This window comes from Oncorhynchus kisutch, unplaced genomic scaffold (assembly GCF_002021735.2).
Source record: "Oncorhynchus kisutch isolate 150728-3 unplaced genomic scaffold, Okis_V2 Okis07a-Okis12b_hom, whole genome shotgun sequence".
NCBI classification, from domain to species: domain Eukaryota; kingdom Metazoa; phylum Chordata; class Actinopteri; order Salmoniformes; family Salmonidae; genus Oncorhynchus; species Oncorhynchus kisutch.
Window position 1 is genome coordinate 826,038 of NW_022261984.1, and position 25,678 is coordinate 851,715.

The 25,678-nt window shown below is 43.9% G+C and overlaps 1 protein-coding gene across 1 annotated transcript; it reads right to left on the reverse strand.

The window, feature by feature from the left end:
* Window positions 1-86: 86 nt before the first annotated feature.
* On the reverse strand, window positions 87-25,415 carry LOC116360046 (phosphatidylcholine:ceramide cholinephosphotransferase 2-like). The gene is made up of 6 exons (XM_031814497.1): window positions 25,193-25,415; window positions 10,381-10,988; window positions 9,859-9,976; window positions 6,419-6,572; window positions 5,521-5,687; window positions 87-915 (listed from the first exon to the last, which is right to left on the reverse strand). Exons 2-6 carry the CDS (start codon window positions 10,833-10,835, stop codon window positions 730-732), a joined length of 1,080 nt encoding a protein of 359 aa, XP_031670357.1. The 5' UTR covers window positions 10,836-10,988; window positions 25,193-25,415; the 3' UTR covers window positions 87-729.
* Window positions 25,416-25,678: the final 263 nt, after the last annotated feature.

Here is a 25,678-nt window from a genome sequence, read left to right on the forward strand (position 1 = left end):
GCGTTGATAGATGACGAAGGCAAAGGGGTTGACCCATGCGAGCTTCATACTTCTAGTATCTGCACTTTGATTGGACAAAACTGAAGTCAACGTGTTCTTTTTTTATGATGAAGGTATAAATGATGGTACATTAGGACACAATCATATGAGACTAAAGACTAAATGCACATTGAATGCAAATTAAATTAATACACAATATAAAACATTGAAAACAAACATCTTAAAGTTTGCAATTTAAAATTGCATGCATTTGTATTAAAAGGCACATTTTGGAAAGTATATTTTTAAAGTACTTAATATTCATTAAATCTAATTGATGTAAACGTAATAATGTATAGCTCTATAAAATTCTATTTTTATGTTGGAGTTTTGAGTAAAGCTGCAAGCCAGTGGCAAAGCGCTGCATGACATCGCAACATGTTGACTTCAGTTGAGTTTGTTACAGTAACATTCACAAGAATAAAGAACATTTTCAAATAAACTGACCTCATAAATAACATACATTGTAGTGGTGAAGTACACAAGGACCCAATGTGGACTATGTTATTCTTCTAACATACTTTCCCTATATGACCATTTCCTCACATACTTCAACTATCCTTCACATAATACTTTAAATCACATAATAGAGCATAAATACTGCATGAATCCAAAATAGGTTGGGGTGTTCAAAGCAACACTGGCGGTGAATGCCTGGTGAACACGACCCTGAACTGGGGTCCCTTCTCCCTACTCCTCCCGCAGGCTCTGCACTGCACTGTACTTCTTACAGGAGTTCTTAAGGCAGGCAGGGGGCCAGGTGATTGGCCAGCAGAAGGAGCAGGGCACCTGGGTCTGCACGTTCCTCTCAAAGAAGTTGAATACGGGGTTCCACCAGGTGTTGGTGAGGTAGTTGTTGGGCGAGCACCGCAGGGCCTGTCAACAAAAACAACAGACAACTTAAACGTGAGCATTACATCATAGGTGACCTCTTCATCGCTGGTACTGATACCACCACCAACACAGTGCTGTGGATGATGCTCTACATGGTCGTATATCCAGATATCCAAGGTACTACATCAGAAAGAGGGGTGTGGAGGACCAGTTCAATGGAACCTAAAGAGAACTCCTTGTTGAAGCATGATGTAGTACAGTACCCAATCATAATGCTATGTGTAACATATCCAGTGTCCTGTTTCCCAATGCTTGTTGCTTTGTAATAATGTTTTCCATGTCATTTGTACCCGTTCACACCACAGAGAGGGTGCAGGCGGAGATCGATGCAGTGTTGGGCCCAGTCAGGGTCCCGTCTCTCACTGATAAAGGTAGCCTGCCGTTCACAGAGGCCACCATCATGGCGGTGCAGAGGATGACTGTGGTGGTCAGTTAACAAATTCTTATTTACAATGACAGCCTACCCTGGCCAACGTTGGGCCAATTGTGCGCCGCCCTATGGGACTCCAAATCACGGCGGGATGTGATACAGCCTGGAATCAAACCAGGGACTGTAGTGACGCCTCTTGCACTGAGATGCAGTGCCTTAGACCGCTGCACCACTCGGGAGCATTAGCACAACAAACAAAGACAAGAGCCTCACTGCATAATAAATAGTCCTCTTTTAATTTTTTTTGTCTTTTAGCAGATGCTCTTATTAAGAGTAAGTTACAGGAGCAATTAGGGTTAAGTGCCTTGCTCAAAGGGCACATCTACAGATTTCACCTAGTCAGCTAGGGGAATGGAACCAGCAACACCTTTCAGTTACTGGTCAAACCTATTAACCGCTAGGCTACTACCCAGTGTGGCAAAAGCCAAAAAAGATCAGACCCCTCCCTCAGTGGCCGGTCCAGATCCAGAGCAACATTTATGGGCTCTAAGACCAACTATTGACTGGGGAATAAAAGAAGAAACTGCCACAACAGCATGCGACCAGCAGAGGGAGCCAAATGCACGGGAACTACAAGTACTGAGCATTAAACAAGAACCAACCTACAGGAAGACTGAGGAGGAGTGGTATGAACAGACCTACCAAACCAACGCCCCAACGGAAGAATACTTATGGGCATCAGTGCTGAAGGAACTAACATTGGACTAAGTGCTACATAATCTTGAGCACGCGGCAAAGAAAAGTGGCAAGGACATAATGTAATGGCACACTGTGTTAAGATAGATGGCACTCCCGAACATCCTCCCCCAAACTGAGTTTCTAAAAGAGGTGTAAAAGGAGGAGAGATCAGTGCCTGGGCATGATCCTCTACCCATATGATTTGGACATCATAGAGAATCATCAGACCAGGTAAAATTACCTTTACTATACTCTGTTTGTATTGACTACTTTGACATCAAGGCGCGAGCAAACTATTGACTGGTATATCTTAAGAATTGTGTTGTACACTGGAAGCTCACACCACATAAAAAGAATAAGAGAACAAGGTTGTGAAAGAGAGAACTTCACCCCTCAACAGCGCGATGCGTAGAGAACTCTTGGGAGCAACAAGTTCCATCTTTGGTGTGTCAGTGACAATTGCAGTTTGGCAAGATTGAAAAAGGCCAGAAATAAGTAAGCCTCGTAGTAGCCAAGGGTCGATAAAAGGGAATCAATATCTAAACAGTAGGCAGTAAAAACCGAAAATTATAGTATTTTAAACAGCGGAGGCCAAAATATTACTACTCTTATAAAGACCAGTGGAAGGACCAAGGGAATAGAGCTTCAAGGTAAATATATGGGTGTTTGCTTTGTTTAAGAGTTATAAAGAAGTGTGTTAAGGGATTTACATTTGCAATATTATCTGGCATAGTATAGCGCATTAAGGACTGATTGAGCATTATTGATGTATTAGGACTGTAGAACCATTGAATTGGAATAACGTGTATAAGACAAAAAACAGATTGACTTAATAAAAGCTTGAAACTTTGACAACTAGGCCAGATTAACGATCTGGAGAGCAAACGCCTTTGACACTCTCACTGAACAGAAAGTGACCCTGGTTATAGGTTATTGTGATTGCACTAAAGAACATTTCATTGTGTGGACAATAATATATCTTTGGGAAAGTCAATACATATAGCAATACTAGTTTCCAAGTGACTACTAGCTGACGAGCATAATAACTAACAGAAAATAAGTTATTAGGTATTGGTATATAAAAGAGGAAGACACAAGGTAAGGGAGTATAGGAAGAACCTATAAACATAAAGTAATAAAGTCCTCATCTATCCAAGGCCCCATACTAGACCGGGAAATAAGTTATTAGGTATTGAGATATAAAAGAAGAAGACACAAGGTTAGGGAGTATAGGAAGAATATATAAACATAAAGTAATAAAGTCCTCATCTATCCAAAGCCCCACACTAGACCGGGAAATAAGGGAGTGACAACGTGAACGAAGGAACAAACCCAACTCACGCGAAGAGCCATTACGAATACATAGAAGGGTTGGTAGGGCCGCACGGCAAGGCCCTTGTTACACCGAAGTGACTAAAATCCTAAAGTACTAGAGGATAGAGGCTTTTGCTGCAGACGACGGGCAAAAGTCAGCACCGTGACACCAACCAAAAACAATGGTAGACTTTGGCATAAACATTTATCAATAGTAGTAATATGGATATGTAGAACATCTCATCTTGTTTGTTGACAGTCAGGCAATTGACACAACTACAAGGGAAGGAGCTGTAATAGTAAATGTCAGGCCCTATTATGATGGCAGTCTTAGTTTTGACCAGCAGAGGGAGTAACACCATGCTAACAGATTATAGCACTTCTATAACCTACACGTTGTGATGACACTGCTATCAAACAAACGTTCACACTTGTAATTCACAGAACTATGGGAGGTTTACACAACATTTCCCTGAAACATGAAGGTCATTACGTTAACATTAGGTTAATCATTATGTAAACATGCAGAAAGCGGTCGTCTTTTGAGGTGAATCTCACAGGGTGGGTAGAGCCATCTATCATGATCTTAGCCAGGCCTAATGGATGAGGATGAGGGTGTACTCAGTCGTGTAAACACTGTGGTAGGTGGTTCAGAAGTGTGTGTGAGTGCTTCTGGCATTGCACGCGCACACACACACACACACACACACACACACACACACACACACACACACACGTACAGCTAACCTTGTGGGACACACAATTCAGTACCATTAAAAATCCTATTTTCCCTAACCCGTACTCTTACCCTAAACCTAGCTCATAACCCTAAAACTAACCCTAGCTCCTTACCCAAACCCTTAACGTAATTCTAACCCTAACACTAATTCAAACCTTAACCCTAAACCCCCTAGAAATAGCATTTGACCTCGTGGGGACTAACATCATGTCCCCAGTTGGTCAAATGATTGTTTGTTTACTATTCTTGTGGGGACTTTTGGTTTAGAACCATTTCTTATTGGTCTATTAACTTATCACCTGGTGATTTCACCAGGCAGGCAAAAACTACATCCCACTAAAATTGCCTGAAATTTCAGCCTGCCTTTTCAAACAGCTCTTACATTACAATGGCATTATCATAATTTCACATATTATTCCAACCTCCGTGTCACAATGTACATAAAACACAGGTAAATCAAGTTTTTGACTGCACTGGGCCTTTTAAACTGCTGTATTGTCAGTGTTTTCTTGCTCATCCACCAATAGGTCTACAGAGAAAGCAGTAGAGACTGAACAAGCTGCTTGTCAAAAAGGGACACTTTTTCTACTTTGTCTCATTCTCACTGGTGGGTGTAATTAAATTCATCTTGTAAAGAAGATTCTAAAGCAGCAGTTTTCAACTCTGACCCGGCGAGATCCAGAGCCTGCTGGTTTTCTGTTCCACCTGATAATGAATTGCACACACCCGGTGTCCCAGGTCTAAATCAGTCCCAGATTTTTGGGGAACAATGAAAAAAAATGCAGTGGAGCTGGTTTCGAGGTCCAGAGTTGAGTTTGAAGGTTCTGAAGCCTGGTAATCCGTTTCTGCTGGATAGTATCAGTCCATCTGCAGTATCATCAAGAATCTACTTTATCATCTATCTGCTTCTACTACATGACAGTATCATGTCACCTGGACGTTGGCCATGGTGTGGTACCACCAGAAGAGAAACGATTACTCTATCTACATCACAGGAGGTTGGTGGCACCTTAATTGGGGAGGACGGGCTCGTGGTAATGGCTGAAGCGGAATGGGTGGATAGGTGATCTAGAATAGGGCATTCCATTTGTTCCGTTCCAGCCATTATTATGAGCCGTCCTCCCCTCAGCAGCCGACTGATCAATATCTCACCTGGATGACCAGAAGAGAATGTGTCATTTATTTTTAAGATGTTTCATTGTCACATACACCAGATAGGTGCAGTGAAATGTGTTGTTTTGCAGGGTCAGCCAAAGTAGTACGGAGCCACTGGAGCAAATTAGGGTTAAATGGCTTGTTTAAGGACAGATTATCACGTCAACCTTTCAGTTACTGGCCTACCCCTCTTAACCTCTAGGCTACCTGCCACCCCATTACTATATCTAGTATCAGCATCATTCTAGATTCTACAGTGTCAGCATGTCACCTGGACGTTGGCCATGGTGTGGTACCACCAGAAGAGGCGTGAGGTGATGAAGTAGGCCACCACCACATCCACACTGTAGTGTTCGTGGGCCACCAGAATACACACCACTCCCACAGCAGCCAGCAGCCAGCACATCAGGTGGTACCACCAGAACGTCCGCGGGGAGTCTGGACGAGACAAAAACAAACACAGGAGGTTCTTTCATTTCATTAACCTGGTCAATGTTAAGTGGATGGCCATATAAACATATGAGTCTGAAGGAGAGGGGGGGGGGGGGTACAGACACACATGGGGTTGTGTATGTTGTCAGTAAGGTCAGGCGTTGCATCCTCTTGAACAAGTCCCACACAGGAGAAAGGTAATAGATCAGGGCTGTCAAACTCATTCCATGGAGGTCCTTCTTCCAATTAAGACCTAGACAACCAGGTGAGGGGGGAGTTCCTTACTAATTAGTGACAAGAGAGAAGTGAAAACCCACAGACAGCCCCTTAGAATTAGTTTGACACGTGTACTAGTGCAGGGTTTCCCAAACTCGGTCCTGGGCCCCGCTTGGGGGACCGTTTAGTTTTTTGCCCTAGCACTACACAGCTGGTTCAAATGATCTAAGCTTGATGATGAGTTGGTTATTGAAGAGGGGGGGGGGGCAGGGTTTGGGAAACACTGTAATAGAGGATCAGGCCACACCTGGAAAATGTCCCTCCATCAACCAAATGTATATCTGCCCGGTAACATTACTACATAATCCGGAAAATGTTCAGAGATCATGATGCCGTAGCTATGGGACCTTGTTTGACCTAACAGATAATCTAACCTAGATGAGAATATGATATACTTGTTAGTTATCAATAATGAACAGTATTTAGATGTGTGTGCGTGTGATATTTTATCCAGCACTCACACTCTTTAATAAACAGGTAGGTGAGGGTAAGCATGACGGTGTGTCCGCTGTAGAGGAAGTCACCACACATGAGGTGGGAGCCGGTGATGGACAGACCGCCGCCGGAGATCAACGTCAGCACACGCTGCATCTTAGCGTGAGAGTCTCCATACAGCTGAGAGAGAGATAGGAGGGAGAGATAGGGGGGAGAGAGAGAGAAAGAGAGTGGGGGGGGGGGTTGAGAGAGAAAGAGGTAGGAGAGAGAGATAGGGGGGAGAGAGAGAGAAAGAGAGTGGGGGGGGGTTGAGAGAGAAAGAGGTAGGAGAGAGAGATAGGGGGGAGAAAGAGAGTGGGGGGGGTTGAGAGAGAAAGAGTAGGAGAGAGAGATAGGGGGGAGAGAGAGAGAAAGAGAGTGGGGGGGGGGGTTGAGAGAGAAAGAGGTAGGAGAGAGAGATAGGGGGGAGAGAGAGAGAAAGAGAGTGGGGGGGGGTTGAGAGAGAAAGAGGTAGGAGAGAGAGATAGGGGGAGAAAGAGAGTGGGGGGGGTTGAGAGAGAAAGAGGTAGGAGAGAGAGATAGGGGGGAGAGAGAGAGAAAGAGAGTGGGGGGGGGGGTTGAGAGAGAAAGAGGTAGGAGAGAGAGATAGGGGGGAGAAAGAGAGTGGGGGGGTTGAGAGAGAAAGAGGTAGGAGAGAGAGATAGGGGGGAGAAAGAGAGTGGGGGGGGTTGAGAGAGAAAGAGGTAGGAGAGAGAGATAGGGGGGAGAGAGAGAGAAAGAGAGTGGGGGGGGGGGGTTGAGAGAGAAAGAGGTAGGAGAGAGAGATGGGGGGAGAGAGAAAGAGAGTGGGGGGGGGGTTGAGAGAGAAAGAGGTAGGAGAGAGAGATAGGGGGGAGAGAGAGAGAAAGAGAGTGGGGGGGGGTTGAGAGAGAAAGAGGTAGGAGAGAGAGATAGGGGGGAGAGAGAAAGAGAGTGGGGGGGGTTGAGAGAGAAAGAGGTAGGAGAGAGAGATAGGGGGGAGAGAGAGAGAAAGAGAGTGGGGGGGGGTTGAGAGAGAAAGAGGTAGGAGAGAGAGATAGGGGGGAGAGAGAAAGAGAGTGGGGGGGGGTTGAGAGAGAAAGAGGTAGGAGAGAGAGATAGGGGGGAGAGAGAGAGAAAGAGAGTGGGGGGGGTTGAGAGAGAAAGAGGTAGGAGAGAGAGATAGGGGGGAGAGAGAAAGAGAGTGGGGGGGGTTGAGAGAGAAAGAGGTAGGAGAGAGAGATAGGGGGAGAGAGAAAGAGAGTGGGGGGTTGAGAGAGAAAGAGGTAGGAGAGAGAGATAGGGGGGAGAGAGAGAGAAAGAGAGTGGGGGGGGTTGAGAGAGAAAGAGAGTGGGGGGGTTGAGAGAGAAAGAGGTAGGAGAGAGAGATAGGGGGGAGAGAGAGATTAGCTTGACAGACAATACAAGCAGCTTCAGTTAGAGGAATTATACAAAACGTCATTTTAACATCACTGCAACACAAACAATGTTCCCGTGTGGCTCAGTTGGTAGAGCATGGCACTTGCAATGCCAGGGTTGTGTGTTTGATTCCCACGGGGGACCAGGACAAACAAAATATTTAAAAGTATGGACTCGCTACCGTAAATCGCTCTGGACAAGTCCATCTGCTAAATTACGTACAGTTGAAGTGGGAAGATTACATACACTTAGGTTTGTCATTAAAACAATTAGGACATCTACTTTAAACAGCTTGGGAAATTCCAGAAAACTATGTCATGGCTTTAGAAGCTTCTGATAGGCTAATTGACATCATTTGAGTCAATTGGAGGTGTACCTGTGGATGTATTTCAAAGCCTACCTTCAAACTCAGTGCCTTTTTGCTTGACATCATGGGAAAGTCAAAAGAAATCAGCCAAGACCTCAGAAAAAGAATTGTAGACCTCCACAAGTCTGGTTCATCCTTGGGAGAAATTTCCAAATGCCTGAAAGTACCATGTCCATCTGTACAAATAGTACGCAAGTTTAAACACCATGGGATCACGCAGCCGTCATACCGCTCAGGAAGGAGACCTGAGGAGACCTCCTAAAGATGAACATACTTGTGCGAAAAGTGCAAATCAATCCCAGAACAGCAGCAAAGGACCTTGTGAAGATGCTGGAGGAAACCAGTACAAAAGTATCTATATCCACAGTAAAACGAGTTCTATATTGACATAACCTGAAAGGCCGCACAGCAAGGAAGAAGCCACTGCTCCAAAACCGCTGTAAAAAAGCCAGACTGCGGTTTGCAACTGCACATGGGGACAAAGATCATACTTTATGGAGAAATGTCCTCTGGTCTGATGAAACAAAAATAGAGATGTTTGGCCATATTGACCATCGTTATGTTTGGAGGGAAAAGGGGAGGCTTGCAAGTCGAAGAACACCAACCCAATGTGAAGCATGAGGGTGGCAGCATCATGTTGTGGGGGTGCTTTGCTGCAGGAGGGACTGGTGCACTTCAAAGAATAGATGGTATCATGAGGGAGGAAGTTTATGTGGATATATTGAAGCAACATCTCAAGACATCAGACAACGTTAAAGACAACGTTAAAGCTTGGTTGCAAATGGGTCTTCCAAATGGACAATGAACCCAAGCATACTTCCAAAGTTGTGGCGAAATCGCTTAAGGACAACAAAGTCAAGGTATTGGAGTGGCCATCACAAATCCCTGACCTCAATCCTATAGAAAATGTGTGGGCAGAACTGAAAAAGCATGTGCGAGCAAGGAGGCCGACAAACCTGACTCAGTTACACCAGCTGTCAGGAGGAATGGGTCAAAATTCACCCAACTTATTGTAGGAAGCTTGTGGAAGGCTACCCAAAATGTTTTACCCAAGTTAAACAATTAAACAAAGGCAATGCTATCAATACTAATTGAGTGTATGTAAACTTCTGACCCACTGGGAATGTGATGAAAGAAATAAAAGCTGAAAGAAATAATTCTCTCTACTATTATTCTGACATTTCACATTCCCAGTGGGTGGTGGTGATCCTAACTGACCTAAAATAGGGAATTCTTACCAGGATTAAACGTTAGGAATTGTGAAAAACTGAGTTTAAATGTATTTGGCTAAGGTGTATGTAAACTTCCGACTTCACTTGTAAATGTTTGGAAGTGTTAATATGAGCCTGTGTTAATGGATAGAATTGTACCTATCCAATGAAATTGCATTTAAACTCGCCAGTGTCATCATCTTTCTCCCATCAGATCACTGTACCACAATACCCAGAAAACCTTGATTCCCTGGGGCATATATTTCCAATCGAACTCAAGACCGGATGCGATAATGTTTGTGTCTCCAGGGTTCGAATCCAAAATGGCTTTTTTATGAGCAGCTATTGAGCATGGCAGGCAGATCGATATGAGTTCTGGAGGGAGCCAGGATGAGATCACGGCAGGACGTGGTTCACATGCCACAGCTGACAAACACACACACACACACACCTTGGGGGCACAGGTGAAGTGATTGCCGGGTACAGGAAGGGTTGTGATGTACATGGTGACGCAGCGGTACAGGTAGAGGGTGCCAATCAGGAAGAAGAACCTCCGACCTGCAATCGACCTGGAAACAAACACACAAAGGGAAAATAAATGGTGTCATCAAACAGGCCACTGTTAAAAAGGCTGTGGAACATTTCTCTTGGACATAGAACAGTGGAGGCTGCTGAGGGGAGGATGGCTCATAATAATGGCTGGAACGGAGCCAATAGAATGGCATCCAACCATGTGTTCGATGTATTTGATACCATTCCACCTCCCCAATTAATTCCTCCCCAATTAACGTGCCACTAACCTCCTGTGACATAATAATAATGAAAATGTCATGTTCAGCATACCGTAGCACTTCATATAGCCTACAATCACTGTCTTATACTGTTAAACCTGAATGTTGTATAGTCTGGTTAGAATTGCACATACATGGGGATAGCCTGTGACACAGATATCCCAAGATAACCGTTCTCTTACTTGTATCTGAGGAAAAGCCACTGTATAACCCAGATTCCCACCAGGAGCATGCCGTTGATCTCGGTGACCGTGAACGCCCACTTCACCCGGTCGATGTAGTCAAAGAACTTATCGGGCAGTGGCGGGCTGTTCTCCTTCTCCGGGACCCTCTCGTGGACGACCGTGATGACCACGGTGGTCAGGACCAGGTTGAAGATGGCGTAGAAGAACGCGATGGCTGTCTTCCACCACTCCGTGGGCAGCCGGTTGCCCTTGGCGTCGGGCAGCGAGATCTTGACGTAGTCCCTGTGGTGCCCGATGACCTTGCGTAGGCATCGTTTCGTGTCCTCCGGAGTGTTTTGCCCGTGTTTGGGGCAGTTGGCGTTAGGGAGGACCCCAAAGACACTGGCAAGGACCCCGCTCTCACCATCCATGCCCGGGTCCAGATGGGATGCAGTCGGGTCCACGAGCGCCATGGTCCAACACTGTCTACTGTCCACACACCAATGAAGAGCTCTCTGGTTCACCCAAAGTCAGCTAGTGCCTCTGAGGGGCCTGGATAAATAGGAATTAGTCCTTGTTGTTGGGCCTACTGTATTTGGTTTGACTGAGGCAAAGATGTCTTCCCCCTGAAGAAGAACAAGAGGTTAGGATTTCAGTTTCATTTTGGTTCAAAAGGTGTTTACTGTGTGCTGGTTTCCTGCAGGAGAAAGAAGACACTGGAGAGACTTGAGCCGTAATGGAAGGATGGAATGCCTATCTGTGGGTAATCACTGGCTAATGTTCCCTCATTGTCTTCAATTTGGCTGGAGACAGACATGTCTGTTGGAAACTCATGACAACCTCTTCTCATTCTTCAGTTAACAACAAGCAGCCGGACAGTACACTAATATCCACCACCATTCCATTAGCAAAAGGACAGTTGTAAACTGAGATACTAATTAATAATACCAGATGTCAAGGAAGTCATCATTGCGAAATGCTAGTAGGCTACATATGTAGGATCTTAATCTGATCACTCTGTTGCAGGAGAACATTCCTGCAATGCAGGACATTTAAAATGTGCAGTATATTTGAGGTTTAAAATGGCTTCTGAAATTTGTAATTCCCAATTTGAAGTTTCAGACTTGATTCTGCCCATCAAAAAAATTTATCAAAACCTACAAACATTTCCATTAAATATAATCCACATAATAATTCAAATGTCCTGTTGCTGCAGGATTATCTTCCTGCTATATCCTACTATATATTAAAAGCAATTTCCTCACCATCTTAAATAAGCATGCCCCTTTCAAAAAATGTAGAACTAAGAACAGATATAGCCCTTGGTTCACTCCAGACCTGCCTGCCCTTGACCAGCACAAAAACATCCTGTGGCGGACTGCAATAGCATCGAATAGTCCCCGCGATATGCAACTGTTCAGGGAAGTCAGGAACCAATACACACAGTCAGTCAGGAAAGCAAAGGCTAGCTTTTTCAAACAGAAATTTGCATCCTGTAGCTCTAACTCCAGTTTTGGGACACTATAAAGTCCATGGAGAATAAGAGCACCTCCTCCCAGCTGCCCACTGAACTGAGGCTAGGTGACACGGTCCCCACCGATAAATCCATGATAATCAAAGGTTTCAATAAGCATATCTCTACGGCTGGCCATGCTTTCCTCCTGGCTACTCCAACCCCGGCCAACAACAATCTGGACCCTCTCTTTCTAAAATTATCCACCGCCATTGTTGCAACCCCTATTACCAGTCTGTTCAACCTCTCATTTCTTCCGAGATCCCTAAAGATTGGAAAGCTGCTGCGGTCATCCCCCTCTTCAAAGGGGGTGACACTCTAGACCCAAACTGTCACAGACCTATATCCATCCTGCCCTGCCTTTTAAAGTCTTTGAAAGCCAAGTTAATAAACAGATCACTGACCATTTCGAATCCCACCGTACCTTCTCCGCTGTGCAATCCGGTTTCCGAGCCGGTCACGGGTGCACCTCAGCCATGCTCAAGGTACTAAACGATATCATAACCGCCATCGATAAAAGACAGTACTGTGCAGCCGTCTTCATCGACCTGGCCAAGGCTTTCAACTCTGTCAATCACCGTATTCGTATTGGCAGACTCAATAGCCTTGGTTTCTCAAATGACTACCTCGCCTGGTTCACCAACTACTTTGCAGTTAGAGTTACGTGTGTAAAATCGGAGGGCCTGTTGTCCGGACCTCTGGCAGTCTCTATAGGGATACCACAGGGTTCAATTCTCGGGCCGACTCTTTTCTCTGTATATATCAACGACCTCGTTCTTGCTGCTGGTGATTCCCTGATCCACCTCTACGCAGACGACACCATTCTGTATACATCTGGCCCTTCTTTGGACACTGTGTTAACCAACCTCCAAACGAGCTTCAATGCCATATAACACTCCTTCCGTGGCCTCCAACTGCTCTTAAACTCTGGCAAAACCAAATACATGCTTTCAACCGTTCGCTGCCCGCATCCACCCGCCTGACTAGCATCTCTACTCTGGACGGTTCTGACCTAGAACACGTGGACAACTACAAATACCTAGGTGTATGGCTAGACTGTAAACTCTCCTTCCAGACTCATATCAAACATCTCCAATCCAAAATCTTTCAATTTCGCAACAAAGCCTTCATTCACTCTGCGAAACTTACACTAATAAAACTGACTATCCTACCAATCCTCGACTTTGGCGATGTCATCTACAAAATAGCTTCCAATACTCTACTCTGGATGCAGTCTATCACAGTGCCATCCGTTTTGTTACCAAAGCGCCTTATACTGCCCACCACTGCGACCTGTATGCTCTAGTCGGCTGGCCCTCGCTACATATTCATCCCCAGACCCACTGGCTCCAGGTCATCTAGAAGTCTATGCTAGGTAAAGCTCCGCCTTATCTCAGCTCACTGGTCACGATAACAACACCCACCCGTAGCACACGCTCCAGCAGGTATATCTCACTGGTCATCCCCAAAGCCAACACCTCTTTCAGCCACCTTTCCTTCCAGTTCTCTGCTGCCAGTGACTGGGACGAATTGCAAAAAATCGCTGAAGCTGGAGACTTACATTTCCCCCACTAACTTTAAACATCAGCTATCTGAGCAGCTAACCGATCGCTGCAGCTGTACATAGTCCATCTGTAAATAGCCCACCCAATCTACCTACCTCATCCCCATATTGTTTTTATTTACTTTGCTGCTCTTTTGCACATCAGTATCACTACTTACACACCATCATCTGCTCATCATCATCATCATCATCATCATCATCTGCTCATCTATCACTCCAGTGTTAATCTGCTAAATTGTAATTACTTTGCTACTATGGCCTATTTATTGCCATACCTCCTCATGCCATTTACACACACTGTATATAGACTTTCTTTTTTTTCTATTGTGTTATTGACTGTACGCTTGTTTATTCCATGTAACTCTGTGTTGTTGTTTTGTCGCACTGCTTTGCTTTATCTTGACCAGGTCGCAGTTGTAAATGAGAACTTGTTCTCAACTAGCCAACCTGGTTAAATAAAGATGAAATAAAATAAAATATCAAACTAGCAAATCCTATCTCTGTATGTCCCTTACATTGCCAACTCTTCAACTATCAGCTCCTGTTCTGTGATTTAAATAGTTTGGGTTTAAATACCAAATTCTTTCCCCCAAAAACCTGCCAACCTTCCAGGCAAAAAAAAACAAATTGTCGTTTCTCTAAATAGGTAGTCCAGGGATGATGCCAGAACCAAAATAGGAATCACTTCCCCAAATGTTTTCAGAATGTAGCCTAAGCAAGGCTGCTGGTTTGCTTTAATGCAACATTAGTACATGAAAAGACATGGCTCCATAATGATGATTTAGGATTAGGATGATGATGAGCAGGGAGGTGGTGGAAACTTCCAGATGTTTATTGTGATTCCACTACTCTTTATATTTAGGATTAGGATGATGAGCAGGGAGGTGGTGGAAACTTCCAGATGTATACTGTGATTCTACTGCTCTTTAAATTTAGGATTAGAATGATGAGCAGGGAGGTGGTGGAAACTTCCAGATGTTTACTGTGATTCCACTGCTCTTTATATTTAGGATTAGGATGATGATAAGCAGGGAGGTGGTGGAAACTTCCAGATGTTTATTGTGATTCCACTACTCTTTATATTTAGGATTAGAATGATGAGCAGGGAGGTGGTGGAAACTTCCAGATGTTTACTGTGATTCCACTACTCTTTATATGCAGGATTAGAATGATGAGCAGGGAGGTGGTGGAAACTTCTAGATGTTTACTGTGATTCCACTACTCTTTATATGTAGGATTAGAATGATGAGCAGGGAGGTGGTGGAAACTTCTAGATGTTTACTGTGATTCCACTACTCTTTATATGTAGGATTAGTAAATTAAGGAGATAAGAGTTTACTGTACTAGTCATTCCTGGCTGTATCAGCTTAAATGTTCCTTTTATCAAAATGTCCTTTATGGTGTTTACAACTGCAGGCTACTCTAGGGTGTTGACGTGAGTGTTTATTTGAACCTTTTGTAGTTGGATATTTCCCAAAGCACTGGCTCATTTACTCCTTGAAGGCTCTTATTTTGGGGACTCTGACAATTGCACCAGACAGCCTACTTCTCAGACCTGAGTTCAAATACTATTTTAAACACTATTGCTTTATGTGTGGTTAATTGAGCTTCCATGGCTTAATGGACCAATAGAATAGTCCAAAAACTACAAACCCCACCCACCTGGCATTCCAGCCAGACTAGAGCAAACACTCAAAAGTATTTGAAAGATTTCAAATAGTATTTGAACCCAGGCCTGGGGCTTTTATTTGACTGCAAGTTTGTTCTTCTGTCAAGGAGGATCTGGAACGCTGATCAAACCATTTTTGCTCCGCCACGGCAACGTAGTTCTCTTTCTGTCCTCCCCTGCCTGAGATTATATACCCAGCCTCCTCTATATCCCCAGCTGCCAGGAGCGGTCCAAATGCAGGCTTCACATGTATAGACTATATGTTCTGCAAGACTGCCTCAAGTAGTTACAGTGTAGAAGCTGCTCACCGAACACCATGTCACATGGCTTGTGTCGTCCACCTTGCATGGATGTTAGGAGATACAGGACATGGCGATTGGTTGGGAGATGCATGTAGTACATCTGTATGTAGTTGCTGTATGAAGTGTGCTGGCTGGACAGACTGTCACTGTACTGTAGGCTAGGTCTGAGACTTGAGAGAGCAGAGAGAGGGAAGAATTAGAGAGGAAGAGGGAAAAAAGAGCCAGAGTGGAGAGGTAGAGAGAGATAATAGGTAGAGATGAGGAAGTAAACAAAGAGAGAGAAGAGGGAAGGAGAGACAGAGGGAGGTAGACATAGATGGGTAGAGAGAGAAAGGGAAAGAGAATAGGTAGAGAGAGGTAGACAGATGGGAGGAGAGAGAGCGAGAGGGGTGTCTGTGGAATGACTTAGAACCTATGGACTCTCTCTCATAAAGGGAGGACACCAATCAGGGGGGCTTTGTCCCAATGCACAAGAACACACAATCCCATTGTACCAGCTGACAATCCAGGTAAAAGACACACACACACACACACACACACACACACTCTATACCATGCATGCACACATGTTCAACACACACAATGCACAGACACATTACACCGACTGCACTGTACTTTGAGGTTTCTTTGAGCTAAGAAAAGAGAGCCCAGCCCATTGCTTATCCAGCTCTCAAAGTGAGGGCATCTGGCTTGATTGAAGAGTCCTAAGCTAAGTATAACCTCTGACTCCAAGGCCAACTACAAATGAAATCTTCAGCCAGGGGGTGGATGGATGACTGAGACCACAGAGTTGGTATCTTCTATCACAGATACAGATGACAGTCTTAGTATAGGGAGGCTCCAGTGTACCTGCGAGATTCACACGGCCAAAGTGTGTGTGTGTGTGTAACCTGAGACTGACTGAAACCTGTCGACAGACACACCTCTCCTGCGTCACATTCCTCCAGGTGCACACACACACACACACACACACACACACACTGAGAGCAAGGGATCGCCTTCTGAAATTCAAAGTGAATTTCTCTCTGTTGTCTTTAATTATTAGAGAAAATGTTATTGCAACCACATGCTTAAACTCTCAAAAAGTGAACAACTGTAGCTACAAAAATAAAGAATTGTTCATTTGATGTGGGAGTAATAGACAGTTTACTGTCAACTTTCCAGAGGTGGACAAACTAGCCAAAACAAAGGACCATGACTTACCTAAAGCCACAGGTCCGTTGACTAGTGGTTTCCATTCGCACGCCAGAATAAAGCACAGATTCTTGGACACAGGACCATGAGTTTATTTGGGACTGAGCCTTTTTTCTTGTTTATTTTGTGTTGAAGGGGACCCCCATTTAAAGCATCCATGAGGTCTGAGGTGTTAAATCCTGGTGCCAGATCCTTACTAACTAGTGTGTACAGTGCCTTGCGAAAGTATTCGGCCCCCTTGAACTTTGCGACCTTTTGCCACATTTCAGGCTTCAAACATAAAGATATAAAACTGTATTTTTTTGTGAAGAATCAACAACAAGTGGGACACAATCATGAAGTGGAACGACATTTATTGGATGTTTCAAACTTTTTTAACAAATCAAAAACTGAAAAATTGGGCATGCAAAATTATTCAGCCCCTTTACTTTCAGTGCAGCAAACTCTCTCCAGAAGTTCAGTGAGGATCTCTGAATGATCCAATGTTGACCTAAATGACTAATGATGATAAATACAATCCACCTGTGTGTAATCAAGTCTCCGTATAAATGCACCTGCACTGTGATAGTCTCAGAGGTCCGTTAAAAGCGCAGAGAGCATCATGAAGAACAAGGAACACACCAGGCAGGTCCGAGATACTGTTGTGAAGAAGTTTAAAGCCGGATTTGGATACAAAAAGATTTCCCAAGCTTTAAACATCCCAAGGAGCACTGTGCAAGCGATAATATTGAAATGGAAGGAGTATCAGACCACTGCAAATCTACCAAGACCTGGCCGTCCCTCTAAACTTTCAGCTCATACAAGGAGAAGACTGATCAGAGATGCAGCCAAGAGGCCCATGATCACTCTGGATGAACTGCAGAGATCTACAGCTGAGGTGGGAGACTCTGTCCATAGGACAACAATCAGTCGTATATTGCACAAATCTGGCCTTTATGGAAGAGTGGCAAGAAGAGAGCCATTTCTTAAAGATATCCATAAAAAGTGTTGTTTAAAGTTTGCCACAAGCCACCTGGGAGACACACCAAACATGTGGAAGAAGGTGCTCTGGTCAGATGAAACCAAAATTGAACTTTTTGGCAACAATGCAAAACGTTATGTTTGGCGTAAAAGCAACACAGCTCATCACCCTGAATACCCCATCCCCACTGTCAAACATGGTGGTGGCAGCATCATGGTTTGGGCCTGCTTTTCATCAGCAGGGACAGGGAAGATGGTTAAAATTGATGGGAAGATGGATGGAGCCAAATACAGGACCATTCTGGAAGAAAACCTGATGGAGTCTGCAAAAGACCTGAGACTGGGACGGAGATTTGTCTTCCAACAAGACAATGATCCAAAACATAAAGCAAAATCTACAATGGAATGGTTCAAAAATAAACATATCCAGGTGTTAGAATGGCCAAGTCAAAGTCAAGACCTGAATCCAATCGAGAATCTGTGGAAAGAACTGAAAACTGCTGTTCACAAATGCTCTCCATCCAACCTCACTGAGCTCGAGCTGTTTTGCAAGGAGGAATGGGGAAAAATTTCAGTCTCTCGATGTGCAAAACTGATAGAGACATACCCCAAGCGACTTACAGCTGTAATCGCAGCAAAAGGTGGCGCTACAAAGTATTAACTTAAGGGGGCTGAATAATTTTGCATGCCCAATTTTTCAGTTTTTGATTTGTTAAAAAAGTTTGAAATATCCAATAAATGTCGTTCCACTTCATGATTGTGTCCCACTTGTTGTTGATTCTTCAAAAAAAAATACAGTTTTATATTTTTATGTTTGAAGCCTGAAATGTGGCAAAAGGTCGCAAAGTTCAAGGGGGCCGAATACTTTCGCAAGGCACTGTATATATCTGGGATTGATTTAGTGACTCAAAGGGGGTGATAATAATGGTTGGTTTATAACAGGTTTCCAAGTTTAGTTGTTTATTGAAACTGAATTGATATGCAGACTTCACAGACCATGTTGAAACTGAATTTAAATGCAGGCCTCACATGTATAGACTATATGTTCTGCAAGACTGCCTCAAGTAATTACAGTGTAGAAGCTGCTCACTGAACACCATGTCACTTGGCTTGTGTCGTCCGCCTTGCATGGACGTTAGGAGATACAGGAAATGGAGGAATAATAATTCAGAACTTTACCTTGTGTTTGTGTTTATTCTTAAGTTAAAAGGAATAGATTGTGTTGTTTCATATACTGTAGAGGCATGTTATATTTCCGTAGGTGGACCATGTTCTTAGAGGTATTTTACCCACTAGGTGGAAGCACTGCACAATTTTATGTATGGTTTTCAAATTGATGTAGTTCTGTTCTTGAACTGTTCTTGTCTATTAAATGTTCTGTATTATGTCATGTTTCATGTGTTGCTGCAACTTTTGCACAGGCTAATGGGGATCCTAATAAAATACCAAATGGTTAGGCCAACACAGTCCACATGCTGCTTATCTACCCACCCTAGATACGATTTCCAAACTGATATGAACAGGTCCCTCAGAAGAGAGGGCTACTCACGGAATTTGAATAGCAAAGTAGAGTACTTTGCACCTGACCCGAAATAGGCTGCATCCTGGTGTTCCAACTGAGCCTTCTAGTGTACTGTTTAAAGAACTGTATGGTGGTGTTGTAACTTTGCCTTAGGCAGATTGACCCGACAGTACAAAACATGGTTTCATTCACCGGGGAAAATCGCCCCAACAGCAACACTGAAAGAGAAAATTATTAAGTAATAAGGCCTGAGGGGAAGTGGTACATGAGCAATATACCACAGCTAAGGGCTGTTCTTAGGCACGACACAACACGGAGTGGTATAGTAAAAAGGAAGAGAACGCAACACAGCATGGTATAGTATTCCACTATTCCAATACAGGAGACATGAACCAAGAAGGATGCCAGTAAAATGTCCTTTAAATGGGGATCATCTCTGCCTGTTCAAGCTCTCTACCTCTTTTCAGTTCATGATGTGAGAGGACTTCAGGAATGGCCCTTTTCTATTCTCCTGCACTTCACAAGCTTCTGCCGCCTTTTAAAAGGTGCGAGTGCATCTCCGGCTTCCAAAATGCATCTTATACTGTACAAAAATATAGAAATGCAACGTGTTGTGCTGAATTCATTTTTTTTTACCTTTATTTAACTAGTCAAGTCAGTTAAGAACAAATTCTTATTTTCAATGACGGCCTAGGAACAGTGGCGCAAGGATCTGTACACAATTCCTGGAAGCTGAAAATGTCCCTGTTCTTCCATGGCCTGTCTACTCACCAGACATGTCACCCATTGATCATGTTCGGGATCCTCTGGATTGACATGTACGACAACGTGTTCCAGTTCCTGCCAATATCCAGCAACTTCGCACAGCCATTGACAAGGAGTGGGACAACATTCCATGGGTCACCACAATCAGCAAGTTTCAGATAGAACACCACCTTCCTGACTCACAGATGTTTCGCTTTCTCTTATGTAACAAACTTCTGAGAGGATGGCTGTAAACCAATAACTACGGTCCTGACTGTTGCTCTCTGAACAATGCTCTATTAGGAATCCTATATCAGTAAATGATATAGACAAGTAACCACATCAAAGGCAACATGTCCTTGTCAAGAAGCCTTCTCTGTCTCCTCTCCTTCTGTAGCGCTGAGGCCAATAATCAATGTTTTGATGGTTCACTCAAGGCTATCAATCACTGGCAGGTCCCTCAAGGTTACAGACAGTGCAGAGAGCATCATAAGGGCTCAAATATGCTACAGGGCTTCTATGAGTAAGTAAAGGTGTGGATTTAAGTCTATAATTTATTTCTATTCGTATTTACTGTAACTAATATTTTTCAGATGAGATTGGAGATATTTCTTTCCAATGGTGTCCTCCGCATGACTGTACTGTGTACTGACCTGCAGGTCAACAGATAGCCTCTCCACCAGGCTAGTTTTCCACTGGCCCTCCCAGATGTGTGCACAGCAAAGCCTGTTTTCCAGCAGTCCCTACTGCTGCACCCAGTTCTCTCTCTGAGTCTACAGGGATGGGTGGTGATGGGAAAACTGGCAGCCAAACCTATCCCACATGCTCACAGACTGAGTAATGGATGGCACTCCACTCTCCTCATGTTAGCTATACTAGCTATTTCTAGAGGAGCCGCCCCAGTTGCCATGAGAGCTGTATTTTACTCTAGAGGAGCCGTGAAACTGCGGCCACCATTTTGGGTCCCACATAATGACATGTTACATGACAGCTGTCCAGTTATTTAGTCAGATTCACCATCAAAGGGAGGGTTAAAAATAAAGCAGAGTCGGTACCAGAAGTGACTCGCCCCCGTGGAGATCAGAGCTCATCATAGTGAAGAGTCCCATCCAGAATACTATTTTCCCTAACCCCTAACCTTAACCCTAAAACTATACCTAACCCTCAACGTAACCCCTAACACTAACCTTAACCCTAAAACTATACCTAACCCTCAACGTAACCCCTAACCCCTAACCTTAACCCTAAAACTATACCTAACCCTCAACGTAACCCCTAACACTAACCTTAATTCTAACCCCAATTGTAACCCTAACCACCCCTAAAATAGCATTTTTCCTTGTGGGGAGTGGCAAAATGTTTCCACTTGAGGATAGTTAAACACACACAGTTAAACACACACACACACTGCTCCCACAGAGAAAGAAACATACACTATTCAAGAGCTTTGCAGTTTAGTTTAGAAATGTTTGGAAAGCAATCATCATCATATTTGAGGAGACATTTCATGGGGAGCTCTAAGTGGACTATGATGCTAAATGCAGCTTCGAAAATATGGATGTATGTTTATGTGAGAGCAGTTAATTATGCATTTTTAGACAGTGGCTTACATACACTGTGAAGGCTTTATGGCACAGCACACACTAATGGAATGAATGATGTCAGGTCAGGAATCAGTGTATGTCCTTTCCCACTGTCCAATCAATGCGGTTGATTTAAATAAAGTTCAGTCAGTGAATAGATAAATGCACAGTAATCAATATGAGGTACTGCCTAACAGAGGAATATTGACATATCGTTGTCTGTTAATAAGACCTTTTTAGAAACAACCCAAATTTCCACATTTACTTTGCCTTCTTCAAATTTCTTAGATTTGAGCTCTTAATCATTGTGTCTTCTTCTTATTGCAGTGATCGCTCTCTTTCTCCGATACCTCTCCTTCTCACGCAACAATAGGGGCAACAGCATTGGAAGGTCGGCCAATTTAAATCCGTTTACCAAATTTTTACTAGCATGTCACATGTGCAACCAGAGGGAAAAATCCTAGACCACCTTTACTCCACACATAGAGACGCATACAAAGCTCTCCCCCGCCCTCCATTTGGCAAATTTTACCATAATTCTATCCTTCCGATTCCTTCTGAAAGCAGGAAGTACCAGTGACTCGCTCAATACGGAAAGGGTCAGATGACGAGGATGCTACACTACAGGACTGTTTTGATAGCACAGACTGGAATATGTTCCAGGATTCATCCAATGGCATTGAGGAGTTCCCCACCTCAGTCATCGGCTTCATCAATACGTCCATTGATAACGTTGTTCCCACAGTGACTGTACGCAAGAATATCCTGCTATGCCCTCAGACGAACCATCAAACAAGCAAAGCGTCAATTCAGAATTAAGATTGAATCCTACTACACTGGCCCTGACGCTCATCAGATGTGGCAGGGCTTGAAAACTATTACAGACAACAAAGGGAAACCCAGATGCGAGCCTACCAGATGAGCTTTTTATGCTCGCTTCGAGGCAAGCAACACAGTAGCATGCACGAGAGCACCAGCTGTTCTGGATGACTGTGTGATAACGCTCTCGGTAGCCGATGTGAAAAAACCTTTAAACAGGTCAACATTCACAAAGCCACTGGCCAGACGGATTACCAGTGCGTGTACTCAAAGCATGCGCAGACCAACTGTCAAGTGTCTTCACTGACATTTTCAACCTCTCCCTGACCGAGTCTGTAATACCTACATGTTTCATGCAGACCACCATAGTCCCTGTGCCCAAGGAAGCGAAGGTAACCTGCCTAAATGATTACCGACCCATAGAACTGATGTCCGTAGCCATGAAGTGCTTTGAAAGGCTGGTCATGGCTCACATCAACAGCATCCTCCCAGACACCCTAGACCCACTCCAATTCGCATACCGCACCAACAGATCCACAGATGGCGCAATCTCAATTGCACTCCACACTGCCCTTTGCCACCTGGACAAAAGGAACACCTATGTGAAAATGCAGTTCATTGACTACAGCTCAGCGTTCAACACCATAGTGCCCACGAAGTTCATCACTAAGCTAAGGACTCTGAGACTAAACACCTCCCTCTGCAACTGGATCCTGGACTTCCTGACTGAGGCCCCTTAGGGGTGTGTACTTAGTCCCCTTCTGTACTCCCTGTTCACCCGTGACTGCATGGCCAAACATGACTCCAACACCATTAAGTTTGCTGACAACACAACAGTGGTAGGCCTGATCACCGACAATGATGAGACGGCCTATAGGGAGGACTACAGAGAACTGGTAGTGTGGTGCAAGGACAACAACCTCTCCCTCAATGTGAGCAAAACAAAGGAGCTGATCGTGGACTACAGGAAAAGGCGGGTGGAACAGGCCCCCATTAATATTGACGGGGCAGTAGTGGAGCAGGTCGAGAGTTTCAAGTTCCTTGGTGTCCACATCACCAACGAACTATCATGGTCCAAACATACCAAGACAGTTGTGAAGAGAGCATAACAAAACCTTTTTGCCCTCAGGAGACAGAAAATATTTGGCATGTGTCCCCAGATACTCAAAAAGTTATACAGCTGAACCATCGAGAGCATCCTGACCGGTTGCATTACCGTCTGGTATGTGCAACTGCTCGTTATCTGAACTTAAGGCGCTACAGAGGGTAATGCATAAAGCCCAGTACATCACTGGGGCCAAGCTTCCTACTGTCCAGGACCTATATACTTGGCGGTGTCAGAGGAAACCCCATAAAATTGTCAGACTCCAGTCACCCAAGTTATAGACTGTTTTCTCTGTTACTGTACGGCAAGCGGTACCGGAGCATCAAGTTTAGGACCAAAAGGCTCCTCAACAGCTTCTACCCCCAAGCCATAAGACTGCTGAACATTTAATAAAATGGCCACCAGACTATTTTCATTGACCCCCCCTCCTCCCTTTTGTACATTGCTGCAACTTGTTGTTTATTATCTATGCATAGTTACTTCACCCCTACCTACATGTACAAATTACCTCAACTAACTGGTACCACCTGCATATAGCTTCGTTATTGTTATTTTATTGTGTTAATTTAAAAAATATATGATTTACTTTAGTCTATTTGGTAAATATTTTCTTAACTCTTCAACTGCACTGTCAGTTAAGGACTTGTAAGGAAGCATTTCGTGGTAAGGTCTACACTGTATTCGGCGCATGTGACATAAAGTTTGATTTGATTAGCATTGTAAAGTTCAAGCCTGTCTTCCATCAAGACATAGGACCAAATAACATGTGCATGTTCCTACTCTTTTACATGGAAAAATAATTCACCGGCAGCACATAGCAGTAACTTTATCCTTCCCCCTTAGAAGACCAACATGGGCAGGTCTCCGGTCGGCTGAAACCACTCTGTTACACCCTGGTGGCTTAGCCACACATGGGTGGGTGCCTGGTGGATAATTTCAGGGTATGGAGACTGCCTGGGTTCCAGGATTACAGGGCGCTGCGGCGGGGGTGTGTCTGTGTGCTGAGCAGCAGGTCTCCACATTTAACATTTACTTTTCAGGAACAGCCCTGGTTAGTTAGTAGGACACAGCACCCCCCACCTTCACTTACCACCATGTTCTAAAAGGGGCACCAGGGTGAGGTGAGGGTTCCACCATGGAAATAGTCATTATAATTTTAAGGGTTCCATGAGCTGTTCTGTCTCTTGTAACTCAATGGAAGGCCATTTCCAGACTTTCAGAGACCTGCTGCAATTGGAAATGGGCCGGTATTGGATTAATGTAATGTAATTAGACTAAGAAACATTTGAACATCTACTGTAGCCTACGTCATTGGCTTGTACATTAAACGTATTCTATTCAAATACTGTATAGTTAGCATAGTTTAGACGTTCAAAAAGAACATATCACCTGTAGAAGTGTGCCTTGTCTACAGTATTTCCTGTTCCACGTCATGCTGCCAATGAATGATAACGAACCTGTTCTCTTGGCCCTAATAAAGTATCTTCACATGACATCCTCATTTCGTGCACAGTATTAGGCTAGTATTCTTTCACCACTCAGGCATCTTTGCTTGCTAATTTAATATTGGGAAAGATCATGTTTTAATTTGGAAACTAGGCTATTTGGAACTGTCCATGACTATAGGCTACACAGTGAATGAAAGAAAAACGTATTTTGTTGTCGAACTACAATGACGTGACCTACTGGCAACGTAACATAAATTGGCGATACCAATCTAGATCACAATAATTATCTTCACACATTGTAATATTCATTCCATATGATGCAATTCACTCTAGGATATTTAATAGCCTAGCATACGTGCATTTGGTTATAATTCATTTTATATAGAGCATATCGTTTATCAACCTACCTGTCTTGCTTGGGATCCTCTCCAGTTGTGCGCCTTGTTCTTTCAGCGATCAAACTCCTAATGTTTACATGGCTGAAATGAACTCTGTCTTTGAGCGTGCGCTCCTCCCATATGCAAACATACAGTGGTCCACCCCCTCTCTGTATTACTGTACAACCTAGCCTACAGTCAGCTGCAGAAACTGTCGCCAAAAACATCACTTATTTTACGTACCTGCCCACTCCTTTGTATATAGCTGACGTTATATAGCACGAGTCCAATAAAGATTATTTAATAGCAAGCATAAAATTGTTTCACCTGACCAGAGGTGATAGACATGATAAAGCAACCTTCCAATACCCACCCATTCAAAGATATATTGCTTAGCATTTTGAAGTGCATTTCAATCTTTTTCTAACTTCCCATAATGAATTAGGACTACAATGTATACAACTGGATATTTGATTGCAATTCAATTTATTTTAATTTATTTTAAATATTTTTAAC

Bases quoted from the DNA above. Each gene is read 5' to 3' on its own strand.
- LOC116360046 (XM_031814497.1), bottom strand. From the start codon at position 10,835: ATGGCGCTCGTGGACCCGACTGCATCCCATCTGGACCCGGGCATGGAT. The intron at 5,688-6,418 runs GTGAGTGCTGGA...TGTCTCGTCCAG, and splicing joins CTACCTGTTTATTAAAGAGT to ACTCCCCGCGGACGTTCTGG. The intron at 916-5,520 runs GTGACATGCTGA...TTTTGTTGACAG, and splicing joins ACACCATGGCCAACGTCCAG to GCCCTGCGGTGCTCGCCCAA.